We start from the raw sequence: 15,896 nt of genomic DNA on the forward strand, positions 1-15,896 counted from the left end.
AGTTTTATGTGCCCCCCCAACCACAAACTCAAATATTTGGTAAAGGATTGATGATTACAGATGACTTTCAGAGAAAGGTTTGTTTATTTTAATACAATGCCAATAAAAAGTGCTTCCTCCAAGAGCTTCAGTGTGCAAGTTTTTCAGTACCCTTTTCTAAAAAGTCTTTCATTTAATTGCCCATTCACAGCAGTTGACAAATCCATGTCTCATAAATAGCTTATCTAAAAGTACTGTTATATGCAACTATCCACAAGGCACATAGTGGTTCTGATTTAAGTGGTTGCTTCCAGACCAGATAATACACTTGCAGAGGATACATTTATGAGAAACAGCGAGCACTGGTTGGAATATAACAGCAAGCTGTTAAGTAGTTACCGTAAGCAAGTGCATCAAGAAAACCCACTGTGCTTAATGATTCTACAATTCAAATGAGGAAAACTCAACAACAAGGTTGAGCTGAACACAGGTTCACTCGGTCTGGCCGAAGGCACATAGTATTGAGGAAATGCATAAGTTTGGTCAGTAGATTTGCACAGTTTTTAATAGATAACTTGGTCATTTAGTAGGTTGTGCACAAGCACACTTAAGAGTCTGTCTGGCCGCAGTGTTAAGACGCTGGCAGTGTAAGGCATCACATCAAGGTTTAATCTTCCAGAGCTGTTAAAAAAAAAAACACATGACAGACACTGTTAAACCTCTTAGTTAAAGATTGCTTGTATATTTTGTACTGCTTATGATAAAAGTCAAACACTATAAAGAGTGAGCAACTATAACTGTCCTGATAACAGGAAGAAGTACAAATGCATTTATGACTTAAGTCATAAAAAAACAGATCATCAAGTTCAATAATTACAGACATCTGCATTTCAGCGGGTCAATAAAACAGAGCCAGGAAAAAGGTGCAGATAACCACTGTACTTAAGAGCGCAAATGTTCCCCTCACCCGGATGTTGAACCCTAGTAAATCGCTGACAGCAGCTGAGATGGCTGACAGGATGACCACTCTTGTGATATTGTAGACGAGCGGATTAACCGTCAGACCCAGCAGGCGAAAAGGAGTGTCCAATTCCTGGAAAGAGCAAATGATGGTCAATGCAAAGCAAAGCATTATTGTTCTCAATGAATGATGCTTTTCTAATGGTTGGTCTCACTTTTAATAATTTCGTGGCCAGCCTCAGTACGTTGTTCACTATGTTCAGCTGGTCCTTTTTGTTTGGTTTCTTCTCCATCTTAAGATACAAGTTTATCTGAAGCAGAAACGCACAGCTCAGCCGTAAGCAGTGTTGACCGTATTTATGTGCGCCTTGTGAATGGCCTCTTGTACGTGTGAATGGTTCACTTGTTTCTGAACAATACTGCCTCTTTGTTCTGTGCAGCTTAGATTTTTATCTCACCTGTTCAGTCAGAAGCACAGAAGCGTTGCTATATTTTCGGTTGGTCTCTGCTCCGAGGGTAGCGAGGCGTAGGAGGAAGACCGTGAGAGCAGCACACCAGACCATCAACTCCCAGTTGGTCTCAGAGTCCAGAAAAGTGTGATGACTGTGCAAAAGCTGAAACACAACAAGCGTTATCTTCCCGTTTCCTTTGCTATATTAGACAGTCAAATCTTCAAACTGTGAAAAGATTTAACAAGCACAGTAATATGATACTTAACCTTTTATAAACACCTGAAATCACTTTTATGTCTATGAAGATGACTTTATGGCACACACAACTAGTATATATATTATATATATTATATATATATATATATATATATATTAAGTTCAAGAACCTGAGTGACAGTGTTATATTATTATTTATATACTATTATAGTATTTATAAATATTTTGAGTTAGCTTTTATTTATATATTTTCATTTAAATATTTTATTTTAAGTTTTAGTCATTTTGTTTTTTATTTTTATTTCAGGTTTTAGTTTTAGTCATTTTAATACTTCAGCTTAAACTTATTTTAATTTTTTTTCCCCATTTAAGTTTTTTTTCTTTACATTTTTATATTTTATTTTAGCTTTAATCCAATGAACAAAATTAAAATGATTTGTAATAGTTTTAGTTAACAGCCTGAAAACTTCTGAATAGGATGAAGATGTCCAAATTTCTTATTTTAAATTTGATTTTAAAAATGATTTTTTTCCCCTCCATTATAACTGCCCTTCAGAAGCAACAGAAGATACTTACACATTTCCCGGAAGACAAATAAAGTACAATTTTTAACCCCGTCTCTTAATTGTGTTTTCCTCTGGAGCATCAGTGGATGTTTGAACCTTTTTTAATAGTTGTGTTTGAGTCTCTCAATTGTCCTCAGTGTGAAAGATGGATCACAAAATCATACAGTCACTGCTGGAAAGGGTTCGAATATGCAAAAGATGCTGGAAAACTGAAAAATTCGCTGGACCTGAAGGATTTTTCAGAAGAACATTGGGCAGTTTAACTGCTCAGGACAAACAAGAGACTCAAGAACAACCATCACCCCCCCAACCCCCCCCCCCCCCCAGCTATATTTTTTTTTTGTCTTGTGGACTATATGTAAACATATTTTATCTAAAATATCTTATTCAGGACAGTACTAAATAAAAATATATAACATGCATTTTGTATGATCCCTTTTATTTTGTTAAAATAACATTAACTTTCTGCAGATTCTGCAAGGTGTATGTAAACTTATGAGCACGATTGTATGTATAAATTTCACATTTGATGTCAAGGAAAACTTAAGCGACATAATCTCTGGGAAAACACAAAGGGTCTGTTTACACCCGGTCACTTCATGCGTTTTCTCTGGATAGCTATCCGATCGTGAATAGACCAGGTGTAAATGCCCCTCGAAACGCTTCCAAGACGGATTTAAATCCGATCACACAAACCACTTCAGGAGGTTGTCCGAGACACATTCCAAACAAAACTTGACAAGAGTAAATCGCCACAAATGAGTAGCCGAGGCAACGGACAAACTGTCGCAAATGAAACTGAAAGCAAGTCGCAGACGGTCAACACACAATCATCTTCATTAAAGTAGTGACACTAAATTATCTTACCAGTGCTGATGGCGCTCTCTCTCCTATTGCTGTCTCTGATCTTGAAATTCGCTGATGATAAATAAAATGCAGCTCATATCTGTTACTTTAGAATTGCATAGCGAGGGAATTGAACATCGGATTTATATTCGTTTTGTGGAGATGCATTTAAATGGCCAAGTGTAAATGGCATTGTTTTAACAAATCAGATCATGCTATCCGATCAGTAAAAACACATGAAGTGACCAGGTGTAAACAGGCCCAAAGAAATGTACAATATAATAGAAGGCTCGACAACAAGGGCCCGGGACAGCTTTATCATGCATTTGCACGCTATTTTAAACTATTTAAACGTAAGACGACGCGAAAGAGAACTCAATTCGGGACGGTTTTCATGAAGCGCGCACACCGAAAGCCACCTCTCACAGCATACCAGTGCTGAATTGAGTTCTCTTTCACATGATAGGATAAATACACACAAAAAATATACCAAACTGCCCGTTTTGGTGAGTATTCATTTAAACAGTCGGTTATTTATTGTACAGTGAAAGTAACTGTAATCGCATTTCGATCCATGCATTAGTTCTTAAAGTGACAGTAGCCTAAACTTGCTGCTGTCTGAGTCCTTATGTTAATTCAAACAACAAAAGATACAGAGAAAATCACTGACTGCTCTTGACTGAGTAACTTCAATAAGGGTTTATAAAAGGAAGACGATGCACTGTTATTTTACATTTGATTACTTTATGCAATTTCTGTAGGTAGTATTTCTTACCCAAATACTACTGTTAGACCTCCCTTAACAACTTAAAGCACTTTTTATCTGTGTTCTGCAGAGCAAATACTGTGTGCAAATATTAGTGTCACTGTCTCTTGATGGTGGATCTGGTGAAGAAGCTGTCAGCGATGAAAATACTGATTTTGAAGATGTTGAAAATGATAGCTTTGAGAATATGTTTGAGAATATGAGCCAGATGCTGAATGTACTGGGAGATGAGCTCTGCTGGTGACAGTGATGGTGGTAAAAATGATCTGCTCAAACTGAACTCTTCTTAAAGCTAACGAAATGTGCTTAATTTATTATTTTTTAATTGTTATTCAAATATCAGGAGTTTTTTTATTGCAGCAGTTAGAGAGCCATCTGCAATAGATATAGATCCGGGTCGGTAAAGACCCGAATATGTAATAATGATTGGCGAAACATTCATGCATTAAGGGTTGAAGGTACAGATGGAACTGGAATAGTATTTTTTTGAAGGCAAAGCTTAAAAAATATGTCTAAAGGGTGTGTCAAAAACATTGTGGAGTAGAACAATAGCTGACCTGGGCACAGATGATAAAGGCAATAGACAAAGCCAGGAGGAAAATCGATGACACAATGACATCAACAGAGCGCTGAGGGCCTCGTCTCTGTTGAATAGAACAAAGAAAAAATTATTAAATTGGTCTTCATATAATGTGAAGTAGGTATCTGTAAACTGCACAACACAAATGTCACAGCCAGCAGAAACACGCATTCACTGTCATTTGCGCTTATATAAACAGACTGGTTAAGCAAGTTGGCTTAACATGTAAAAGCAAACAAAAAGCTTTTACCCCTATGTCTATAAAGGACTAAAATTATTTTCATGTTTTGGCTGAAATTAAAATTGTATACTATTTTGTCTAAATAAATAAAAACTTAAACCACTAAAAACTCAAATAAATCATTTTCAATGCTACAAGTGAATTTAGGCATAACAACATTATACTGTAAACATTATTATTAATATATTAACATTATGTGAGCATTAGATGACAGGAAAGGTAATGTAAATGTAAAAATGTAACCATTTCTTCTTTAATATGTTTGATAAATAAAAGAAATATTGCTAATATCAACACATGATATAGCACTGATATATTGAGCATCCCTACATGTAAACTGTAGTAGGAAGAGGATACCTTCAGGAATGATCGAAGTGAAAGCCACATCTTGATATTTTGTACTTTCTTCAGCCGAAAGTGAGGAATCTCAGATTTTTTGGCTTTGCGTGCAGATGTGAGATGGCTGAAAAGTTTCGCAAATAAAAGGCGCTGTGGATGACATCACATTTGTTGAGAACAAAAATCCTGACTGGTGTTATACAGATTTTGTGGCACTAAGGCGGTGTTTACACGACACCATTTTCAACTAAAAATGGAAAACTTTATGTGATTTGGCCACTCATTTAGGCCACAAAGGTGTTTTTGGGGCCTGAAAATGCAAACTTTGATACCGTAATCGTCTTCGTGCGAACTACAAAAACGCAAATTTGTGAAAGCTGACGCCATGCACAAGCGTGTTACATTTTCAGTCTAAAGGTATGTAGTGTTTATTTACAAAGTGACATCGCCAACTACTGGCCTGTCATGCATATTACAGAATTTTTAGTTGTTTTCACAGATCCGTTCGAAAGGGGAACGTTTTGACAACGTTGTCGCTAAAAAAAACGCAAAGAAAAACTTTTCCTTGTTTAGTACATTGCTGTTGTGTAAACATACTAGAGCTGCACAATTAATTGTTAAAAGATTGCGTTAAAAGAATCTCGATTCAAACACCCACGTGACCTTATTCCTAACTTACAACGATTCTCCAGTGTCTATTAAAGCTTTGACAAAAGCTCACCAGAACATTCAAATCTACACGTGGCGCTGCCACTAATCAGAATACTGGGATAAAAATGTATACTTCGCATATAAACACTGATGCCTACGGTTGAAAATAGAGCAAATCGACTTTTAAAAGTAACTTGTCGCTTCAAATAACGGTTCTATTGATTGCATCGTTACGTGGCGACAAATTATTGAGATTTTTGTTGTTGTCATAAAATCACTCATTCAAGAGATTCGTTCAAAAACGCTGATTCATCCAGTAATGAAACAAGTGAAGTCTTTATGAGCGAGTAATTGAATCATTCTTTCAAACTGATTTTTAAAAAATAAAAAATTATTTAAAAAATTTAAATATTCATTTTTAACATTTTGTCAGAACCTCTAGTAAATTACATGTTAGTTGTCTTTTCAGAATTGTGGGAGAATCATGATCTCTATTTGGAACAAATAAATTGTGATTCTCAATTTATGCAGAATCGTGCAGCTCTAAAACGTACCCTAAGGCTCAGCACACTTTACAATAAAGTTCAATTTGTTATCATTAGTTAATGCATGTTAGCTCAAAATGCATCAGCTAATGCCCATTTATATAACTTGAAATTTATATAACTTGAACTGAATATAATGTAACATTACAGAAATTAGCGTTTTAGTCAAATGGTGGCCTCAAACATAGCATTAATAATGCAAACACTCCAGAGTGCAACATACAAATTGAAGAGTATTCGTTTTCATCTTCACCTGTTTATATGTCCTCTCAGCCACACACATCATGAAGAAGAAAAGTCCAGAGAGGAAAACTCTTTCCATTGTGGTGATGATGAAGAACGCATAAGACAAGGCACAAGGCGGCCCGATGGCCACTGCTGGAAGTTCCTCGAGGGAAACAGAATTGAGATTGGCAACATCCAGTTTCTGTGCCAGTCTGAAGCAGTATGGCAGCAGAGCCAGTGAGGCCGTGACCAAGCTGCCGAAAATAAGATAACCCATCCCTTGCTCAACCACCTTCACCTGGAAACAGAAATCATTCAGCGTAAGTTACAGCAACACTGACCTGTTACTTCTGAAATGCAAATACCAATGCAAATCTCTAAAACAGTCAGTGTTCAAAAGCTTACAAAGAGATGTTTACACTGAATTTGAATAACACGTACTTTAAGAGAGACAGTCAACAGTTCTCTTCCCGTTCCAGGCAATTTAAACTACTTAAGAAGAAATAAACAAGGCAGAGAGTTAAAGAAGGACTTTACCCGTGTGAGAATGATACCACTGATCTCCAGGACGGACATATCAGCTTTTTTACACTCTCCTTGCTCCCAGATTATGGCACTGACGCGGTCTTTGGAGGGGTGACAAGCCTGCAGCCATGAGAACTGGTGCTAAAGGGAGATTCAATTAAGAACAAAATTAATAATGTAGTCAGAGTCCTTTCTATGCCACCTATATGCTGTTCGATGAGGTTAACCCTAGAAAATGAAAGGAATTAAGGCCAGCTATGAATTCCACACTTTAAATGTTTATTCTATGATAAGCATGGTTGTAATTTTTTTTAAATAAAATTCATTTGGACATTTTTTGGGGGACATCAAGTTAAGAATGTCAAGGTGGTGCAATTGTCGTGATATCATAATGAATAAAAAATAATTATTGAGAAACTACAGCAACATAATGTTTTTTTTTACTGTATATTATTTTTTTTTTATTGTCTGGAGAACCAGTAATGTGGCCAAATCAGCATGCAGACGCAAAAAAAAAAAAAAAAAAAAAAAAAAAAAAAGAAATAAACAAAAAGAAAAGGAAATTATATCATGACCTAATGACTGTCAAGATCAATAAATTTCTTGAAATATCAGATTATTTGACCTTTTTGTGACATGGCAAGGCCAATTCAGGTTGTATAATGTCATGTGGCGTGAAAAACCTTTTACCTTGAAAAATATTTATTTTTTGCCCTGGATTAACATTATCCTGGATTAAGCTAATGGGCAGTTAGATTTACAAATTTCACACTCCACATTAATAGTTATGTGGTTAACATTATTATTGGCATATTCATGAGGCTGTGCTCAGAATTGCTGGTCTATCTATGGAAATTAAATGCATTTGCTGTTGTGGTTCGACATTTTAATCGTTGCCTTCAGACAGACACTAAAATTAAAGATGCATGAAAGTATCTTTACAAACTGTACACAGCACATGAATAACAAATTAGTTAATTATTGTTAGTATGTGATTTGTTGCCTGTCTAAACAACTTACTTGTATATTCTAAAGGGGTGGTCACACTACACTTCTAAATCCATTGACTTCCATTCATACTCGTACGAATGCGGGAGACAGGAAACACAAGCTCACGCGAAGAAGTTTCACATTCACTATAATCCATACAACCCCAGTGGATAAATGAATGTCTTCTGAAGTGAAGTGATAGGTGTGTGTAAGAAGTTTTTTTTTAAATAATAAATCATTGTTTGCAATCTGCTGTCATACGAGTGATCACGAGAGGGACGTAACTTGTGACATAAGTGTGTTGTGTAGCTCACACAAGAAGTGGCTGTCCATAAACATCTTCGGCGTTACTTCTAGCGTGAACTTCACAATGTAAAAATGTATTACCGCTAAACAGTTCACAGCATAATCTTAATTTGCGCTGGAGGGGTTAAAAAGATGTTAAACCAGGGTTTAAGGAATAGTTCACCCAAAAATGAAAAATCTGTCATTTACTCACCCTTTTTTCCAAACCCTTAAGATTTTCGTACATCTCCAAAACACAAATTAAGATATTTTTAATAAAATCTGAGCCAATTCTGTACTCTCCATTGACAGCTACGCAACTACAAATTTTCTAAAGGGACACAGTCACTTACATGACGAACAGATTTATAGTTTTATTCACAACATTGATCAGCGAACATACCGAACCTGCTTGACGCGCGGGAACAAACCTCACTGGTTCTTGCGGAAGCTCAAACGCGCTGCGTAACACATGAGAATGAACCTCATTGGATCATTTTTGGGTGAACTGTCCCTTTAAGCAAAGTGTGAAAAGTCACATTACATTTTTTACAGTAAAACAGCAGCCCACCTGCGGTAAGGCCTCATCCTCATCACTAGTCAGAGTGATGCTGGGCAGAGGGAGGGAGTGGCTATGACTGTGATGCTCCTCCTCCCCACTGTCACTGCTTCCAGTGGAGGCGGAGTCAGGATCATGCAGAAGCTCCTCCCATAACATATCATCTGTGTCGGAGGCTGGACGCGAGCCCTGTGAAGGCCGCAGAAGCTCAACTTCAGGTGGCATAGCTGGGGTATCTTTTGGCATCCCATTACTGTCTCCCTGTATGCAATCACACAATGGTAATGAATATTCTGAACTATTTTACAGACTTTTGCTTTTGGTTTTAGTCAGATACTCACCTGAATCTGTGTTGGCGAATTGTTCTTGGGGACTTTGTGAAGTCTATTCCTGAGCGCTCTGGCATATTTTGGAGGTGCTGATGAGAAGAGTCTCTCTCTTTGCAGCTCTGCTTCATCTGCCTCCTCTTCCTCACTGGAGAGGTCTTCAGAAGCCCCATACGGAGGCCTCCTCAGGGAGTTCTGCAAAGCCCACAGGATCTCAATCAACACAAACATGAATGTTCATGACTCTTCAAAAAGTGCAGTTCAAAGGAAAGTGTTTTACCAGTCTCTTCTCTGATCTGTAGAGCTGGTTGTTGTCCTCATGTTGCTGGGGTTTGAGTTCTACTATCCCTCTCTCTCTGCTGCCCTCATCCTCAGACCTCTTTGCTTTTCTACTCTTCCTCTGTCTATGAATAAACAACAACAAAAATTAAAACACGACACAAACTGAATTAGATCAAAAGAATACAGTAATGACCAAACAGAAATCTGTTTTAAATATATAATATTAGTAGTATGATGTATCAAATTTGGTGCCTGTTTTGACACTAGGGTCAATGACATCAGAGCAATTTGTTAGACCAATTAATTCATAAAAAAAAAAAATATATATATATTTTTTAAATGAAAATAATTTTTAGATATTTTTTGTCCTGATATCATTACAAAAAACAAACAGTAGTGTAACCTAATCATTTCACCGTTTATATATAACATTTGTCTGCCAAACTAAAGTCCAACAAACATGCAGAAACAAAGAAAAAACAGGATATGATGTCATAGAGAAGAACCGAGCAGATACTCATGACTGTGTGTCAGGGTCAATGCGTGCTTCTCAATACTCAAATTGACGCTTCCTCGTTTCCTCGCTCCTCCGTCCTCCAGCCCGTGACCCGGAAACAGATCGTACCGAGCCATCTTGAAGGACATCTCAATTCTCTAATTGCATCGTGAGGAATGCGAGGAGCGAGGACGGCACAGGTGTATCCTTCCCTCGCATCATAAGGGGGTGGAGCTAAGACGCAAGGAAGGGAAACGAGGATGCAAAAATTAAAAAATGAGAAGCACCCAATAAGTCTCTTAAAATATATGATAATTTGATGACATGACAGGTTGTAAAATTTAAATTGATGCAACTCTAAAAAAACTACTCATATTTATGAATTAATAATTCTTGACACTTATAAAATAACTTTTTCAAATGTATTATATATTTTAAATAATAAAAAAATAAGATTTTAAGCTGTAAGAAAAACGTGTTGTTACTTTTTACTTGATTACGACTCCACAACATTTTTTAGAGCAGTTAAATGTAAAGTTTTCATGAAAATGGTGAAAGTTTTCCAAAACCACATGACATCAACATGAATACAACGAGTAAATTTCTAAGAACTTGGCACATGTGTTTTAAACTAGATTTTTTTTTCTTTATTGTGGACACTCTTATTTGTCATTGACCCACTACTGTCAGCTGAACACTGGCACTGCTGATTAAACTACCAGCCTTGCAGAAGATTAGATGTATTGGCCATTTGATGAGAAAAAGAAAAAAAAAGAAGAAAAAAAAAACACTTGGTCCTTTATGGCTCAGAGTCAGTCTCTCACAAATCTGACACAGCAGTAGCTTAACCTTTTCCTGCGAACAGGGCTGGCTGTCCGGCTGGGGACAGGGCTGTTGTCCGGGCTTCTGGAGGTTTCTGTGGATACTATTTGGCAGTGTACTGTACCCAACAAGAGCATGAGACACAATGGACCCACAACCTCACTGGCACAGGCGGCTGGTACCTCAAAATACAACACCGCTCCTGCGACTGAAATGCACACAAATCCATCAGATCATGACATAATATTGGGAATTTTAAGTTGAGTTCATTTCCAATTGACTTCAAATGTATAATCTCTCAATGAAATCTGAAATATCCAAAGAATGATTAAGGAAACACAGTTTATGTCCATGTGATTGTTTTGCTGAAAAGAAGAAAAACTGCATACCTTGAAGGAAATACAGAACAAAGATGAGGGTGGAGATGCATTTAGATGTGACTTGGATCCACCACTGAAAGAAGAAAGGAAAGAAGAGGACCCTGACCAAGCCTTTACGAGTCAGAGCGGTCCAAGGGCTCTCCGGTTTGGCCTTGCTAAACGTGGAACCTGCAGTTGTAAAGACGCTAGTTCAAAAACAGCATCATAACGTAAAAACTGTAGTCATTTTTAATTAGGAAAAGAATGCAACAATGTAAAAGTAAAACCCTATTAATTATTTACCCGTTAGTTGCCGTAATCTATACAGTGACATTTTTTAAACATTCAAAAGTTGGTAGGATTTTGTACGTTTTTGAAAGACATCTCTAATGCTTACAAAGACTGTGTATTTGATCAAAAATACAGAAATATTATTACAATTTAAAATAGTAATATTAATACAATTTAAAAAAAAATATTTTTGAATATATTTTTTTAAATGTAGTAATCTATTCCTGTAGTGGCAAAGCTGAATTTTCAGCATCATTACTCCAGTCTTCAGTGTCACATGATCCTTCAGAAAATTATTCTAATATTCTGCTGAAAACAGTTGTGCTGCTTAATATTTTTGTCGAAATCGTGATACTTTTTTAAGGACTGTTTGATGGATAGAATGTTCAAAGGAACAGTATTTATTTGAAAAATTATTATTATGTAACATTATAAATGTATTTTCTGATTAGTTTTAATCAATTTAATGTGTTATTGCTGAATAAAAGTATTAATTTCTTCCAAAAAATTCTTCCTGACCCCAAACTTTTAAACAGTAGTGTAATTTTACAGTAAATTAAAAAAAATATATTACTTTATAATTTATGGACAATTTATACTTGACATTAAAATACTATTAGTTAGTTAAAACTATGTATTTTCAGTGAAAATTGAAACAGGGTGTTCCCAGAAGCCCCTGTATGATACATTACACTTGATTATCTTTAGTTAACTAAGTAGTTGAAATAAGTTGATATATTAATATTGTATATTTTAATTATAATATATGGTTTTAAACTGTAAAACATAGTCATCCTGTGATTCAATGTCACTTTTACAGTGTATTTCTGGCAACCGTTGCTGCCTGTTTTACCGTACATTTTTAAAGTACAGGTATGATCTGACAGCCTACAACAATTATCGATACGTAATAGATTCAGATGCTAAACTTGATAGTAACTCACCTCTCACTAAGTCAACATCAATGAGGTCTGGCTTGATATGGCCAGTCTTCTTAGGTTTGCTTCCAAAGCCCTGCTCAAAAAAGGAACAGAGTTTCACACATCTGATTGCATACATTTTACACAATATTCAAGAACCACATTTATGCTGCAAACACAAACTGCCACATTACCTTGAGCTCATTCTGTTCCAGTGATTTCTCCCAAATCTGCTGATCATATGCTCCAATCTTTGACACAAGATCATTAGAGAACTTTTAACCACTTTCCACTCACAATCTGTATTTACTGTAAGACAGATGTAGAAAGGCTCACCTTTTTCTGATACCATGCTATTCCTGCCATGTTTGAAATACATTAGGTCAGGTCATCTCAGGCAGTAATGTCAATCACAGAATATTTCATTCCTCGAAAGAATCAGATATTCGAATTATGTCATCGCTTACAGTAAAAAAGGAACCCCCTGCTCGCAGTTGAAGGTAACGTTACAACAAACATAGGAAGCGACTCAAGTTGCTGGCTAAGTTCAAGGAAAATTATAGAATATTAAACTTACCTGGAGTCCAACATTCGGTATCTGCCTGCGATTCCTCAGCAGCGCGTGTTGAGTCTTGTCAACATTTTCAGATGTTTATGTTGTAGATGAAACAAACCTCGCCCCCCTACTACAGCAAAACTATCTGACGCTACATCATAAACATCTCATTAAAATGCAAAAACAGCAGTCTAAAGTTGTGAGATAACTTTATTTACTGTTAAACCACCCTGGCATCAATTCGGTTAAATCTGATAGACGATAAAAATATCTTCTTGTAAAAGAGAAGTGATTGTTCAAGTTCCCACTCTCTCATCAGCGCCTGAAAGTTTGTGTGAAGCAAGCGACGACAACCAGCGTCACATCAAATGTGAATGACGGAACTGTATTTTGTACAAAATAAACTTTAGTAATAAAATAAAATAAAATAAAATAAAATAAAATAAAATAAAATAAAATAAAATAAAATAAAATAAAATAAAATAAAATAAAATAAAATAAAATAAAATAAAATAAAATAAAATAAAATAAAATAAAATAATTATCAGTGAAAATGCGTCATTTCTGTTTTAAGGTCCCATGTTTATAGAACTCATACACAATGTGAACGTGTGAGTCGAATCTTTACGATGAATCAGTCTTAATCGGTCCTCGAGTCAACCAATAATAGCCTGCTCCACTTCATTTTTTTCATGTGAGCATACATAATTTTACACTTTTTTTCTTCAAAAAAGTGCTATTGAATTCTTTATGTGTAGTGGGCTACTTGAAAAAATAAAAAATAAAATACGGTTTCATCCTTACAGATTTACGTTATCAGAAAATTACAGATTGTTGGCAACGAGACTACGTGCATTTTCAACAATACAGAGTGTGTTTAACTCTTAACCCTGTGTTATTTTTGGGCCATTTTTAACAGTTTTTAACGTTCATAAAAAATTATATACAAAAATTTAACGACATATAAATGGAAGTTCTCGTTAGATGTCTGTGTAAAATAACTAAATAACATGCCTTGTCAGTAATCACAAATGGCTGTGATTGATCCATTGTGATCCGCGCTGAGAAAAGTAACAGTACCACTGCCACAATAACAAAGTCTCACGAGAATGTACTGCCAGATTTTCACCATTAGATGTCAGCATTTTAATTAAATTAGATTACATCACAACAGATTAATGAGAATATTCATTTGGCTTTGTCTATTTTCATCTGAGATCAAGAAGAGTAGATCACTTTTTAAACTTCAACCTGGCTCTTCATTCCCTTTTTATATAGGCTAATATCTGTTGTCACTTGTCACTATTCAAGCAAAAAACGAACTCCTCATTTCTATAACTGAATCCATATGCTTGCTCCTCTCTGACAAAATAAAATTATCGCAGTAATCAAATGCAATATTTTGACCCTAACTAACAGCATAAATCGTAAGAAATTTGAGTCATATGTCTGTAATCAAGACAATCAGGCTGTTCACAGGCTTTTCCACTCTGATCTTGAACTTATTGGATAAAAAATGACTGCAGCTAACAATAATTTTATGATAATATTGTTAGTTACTACTTGCAGTTCTGCGTTTCTGTGATGACTGTCTACAGAACTGTTGATATAAATATACTCCTACTCCCACACTCTTATGGATGGGTTATGTCACTTTCCTTGAACAATGCTTTGAATAGTTTCACAGCAACTTATGATGAAGGACATGCAGAATAATCACAGTAATCAGCACAATAACTAGTTTGACACCATAATGTCACATGAACAAAAAGAAATTACATGAAGCAGTTATGACAAAGACAAATGCTGACAGTGATTATTATCTGGACCATGCTACAAGTCTGCAGTGCCTAAAAGCTAATGTTTAAGGATTAACCAAACGGACGAAATACATAAACAGAAATGGCTTTCACTTACCAAATCATGGATGTGTTGTTGCATGGAGTCAATATAACAATAAGAATGGATATTAACTATCTATATGTCTATATATAATCATAGACCCATGTCTGTACATTCTTCAGAAAGTACTTTGCACATTACCAATAATGTTAATATATCAGTTTTTAATCCTTAATTGTTCAACATTTGTATGTGGCTTTGATTGATCATTTTGAGACTCTTTTAATCTTTTAAACATAATCATCACACCATCTTTTAACATAATATTATAGAGAATTTACAGTTTTATTAGCCTATATTTTATTGTTTTATTAAAAATTATTATTTATTTATTTATTTTTTGTTATTTTTATTTATTAGAATATTAAAACATGCAGTAATAGTAGTAAATGTATGCCATTTATTGGTATTATTATTATTATAAGAATTTAATTAACAGTAGTATGCCATTTATCAGCAGAACCCTCCCCAATATGAAATACTATGTAATTTGAATCGAGCAATGGAAGTTTTACCATAAAATTACAGTGAAAGTTCTTAGTAGGAAATCTCAGATTGTTTGCATGTGTTTTCTCATTTGAATGCACTAATGGTTTCTTGCCTTCAATATGGCCATAGATCACCTGCTATTTTGTCCAGGAGTAATTACCCAGTGCTCTGTGGGAGCGTACGTGAGCGCAGTGTATACTGCTTATAGATTTCATTTTGTGAGGTTTCTCTCTGATTTCCCTTGCCTCAGTAAGGTTGTTATTGACTGGTATTATATGAAATGTCTCAGTCGATGTTTCAGTCCACTAATACTGGGACCTGGGGAACTTCATATGTCCTGCGAGACCCCTCTTAATGAGACTCATATGCAAGCCAGATCTCACCTCCAGCGGTTGGAGAAGGTTTGATTTCACTGTATTTCCTAGTTGTCATGTATATCTGTCCAGTGCTTTTAGACCTCATCATCAAAAGGTTTTTTTTTATTATTCATGGCACGGTGAAGTTAGAGGTGGGAATAGCAATTTTTAAACTCTGTGTTTTTCTTACATTAATTAAACATGACTGTCAGTTGTGGGTCGACCACAGGTCTGGTCATCTCATCAGTATGTTACATACACACCTAAGCTTTCTTTCATCTCAGGCCAAGCCAAGTAACCGTGTAGCCAAAGATACTGAGGCTGGAGACTGGAGTTTTCATTGAACAGAAATAATGATATGATTTGTTTACA

The 15,896-nt window shown here is 35.6% G+C and overlaps 1 protein-coding gene across 5 annotated transcripts; it reads right to left on the reverse strand.

Annotated features, from left to right (window-relative positions):
* Positions 1–61: 61 nt before the first annotated feature.
* phtf1 (putative homeodomain transcription factor 1) lies at positions 62–13,159 on the reverse strand. Of its 5 annotated transcripts, none has more exons than XM_081358330.1 (18): positions 12,799–13,143; positions 12,558–12,649; positions 12,416–12,472; positions 12,246–12,315; positions 11,041–11,199; positions 10,679–10,859; positions 9,332–9,455; positions 9,067–9,246; positions 8,738–8,986; positions 6,904–7,032; positions 6,395–6,664; positions 4,964–5,095; positions 4,343–4,429; positions 3,041–3,091; positions 1,398–1,553; positions 1,155–1,250; positions 947–1,072; positions 62–660 (listed from the first exon to the last, which is right to left on the reverse strand). In XM_081358330.1, exons 2-18 carry the CDS (start codon positions 12,585–12,587, stop codon positions 640–642), a joined length of 2,118 nt encoding a protein of 705 aa, XP_081214456.1. In that variant the 5' UTR covers positions 12,588–12,649; positions 12,799–13,143; the 3' UTR covers positions 62–639. The 5 variants fall into 5 exon arrangements, with proteins under 5 accessions (XP_081214456.1, XP_081214460.1, XP_081214457.1 ...); XM_081358334.1 differs by having other exon boundaries at positions 12,558–12,580; positions 12,799–13,099; XM_081358331.1 differs by lacking the exon at positions 3,041–3,091 and having other exon boundaries at positions 12,799–13,159.
* Between the last annotated feature and the right edge of the window lie 2,737 nt (positions 13,160–15,896).

This window comes from Scardinius erythrophthalmus (assembly GCF_964197995.2).
Source record: "Scardinius erythrophthalmus genome assembly, chromosome: 25".
Lineage (NCBI taxonomy): Eukaryota > Metazoa > Chordata > Actinopteri > Cypriniformes > Leuciscidae > Scardinius > Scardinius erythrophthalmus.

What these genes read in the sequence shown, in the direction of transcription:
- phtf1 (XM_081358330.1), bottom strand. Translation starts at nt 12,587, where the DNA reads ATGGCAGGAATAGCATGGTATCAGAAAAAG. An exon ending in TGATGTTGACTTAGTGAGAG is followed by an intron (nt 11,200 to 12,245) that starts GTGAGTTACTAT and finishes TTACAACTGCAG; the next exon opens with GTTCCACGTTTAGCAAGGCC. An exon ending in CACTTCGATCATTCCTGAAG is followed by an intron (nt 4,430 to 4,963) that starts GTATCCTCTTCC and finishes TCTATTCAACAG; the next exon opens with AGACGAGGCCCTCAGCGCTC.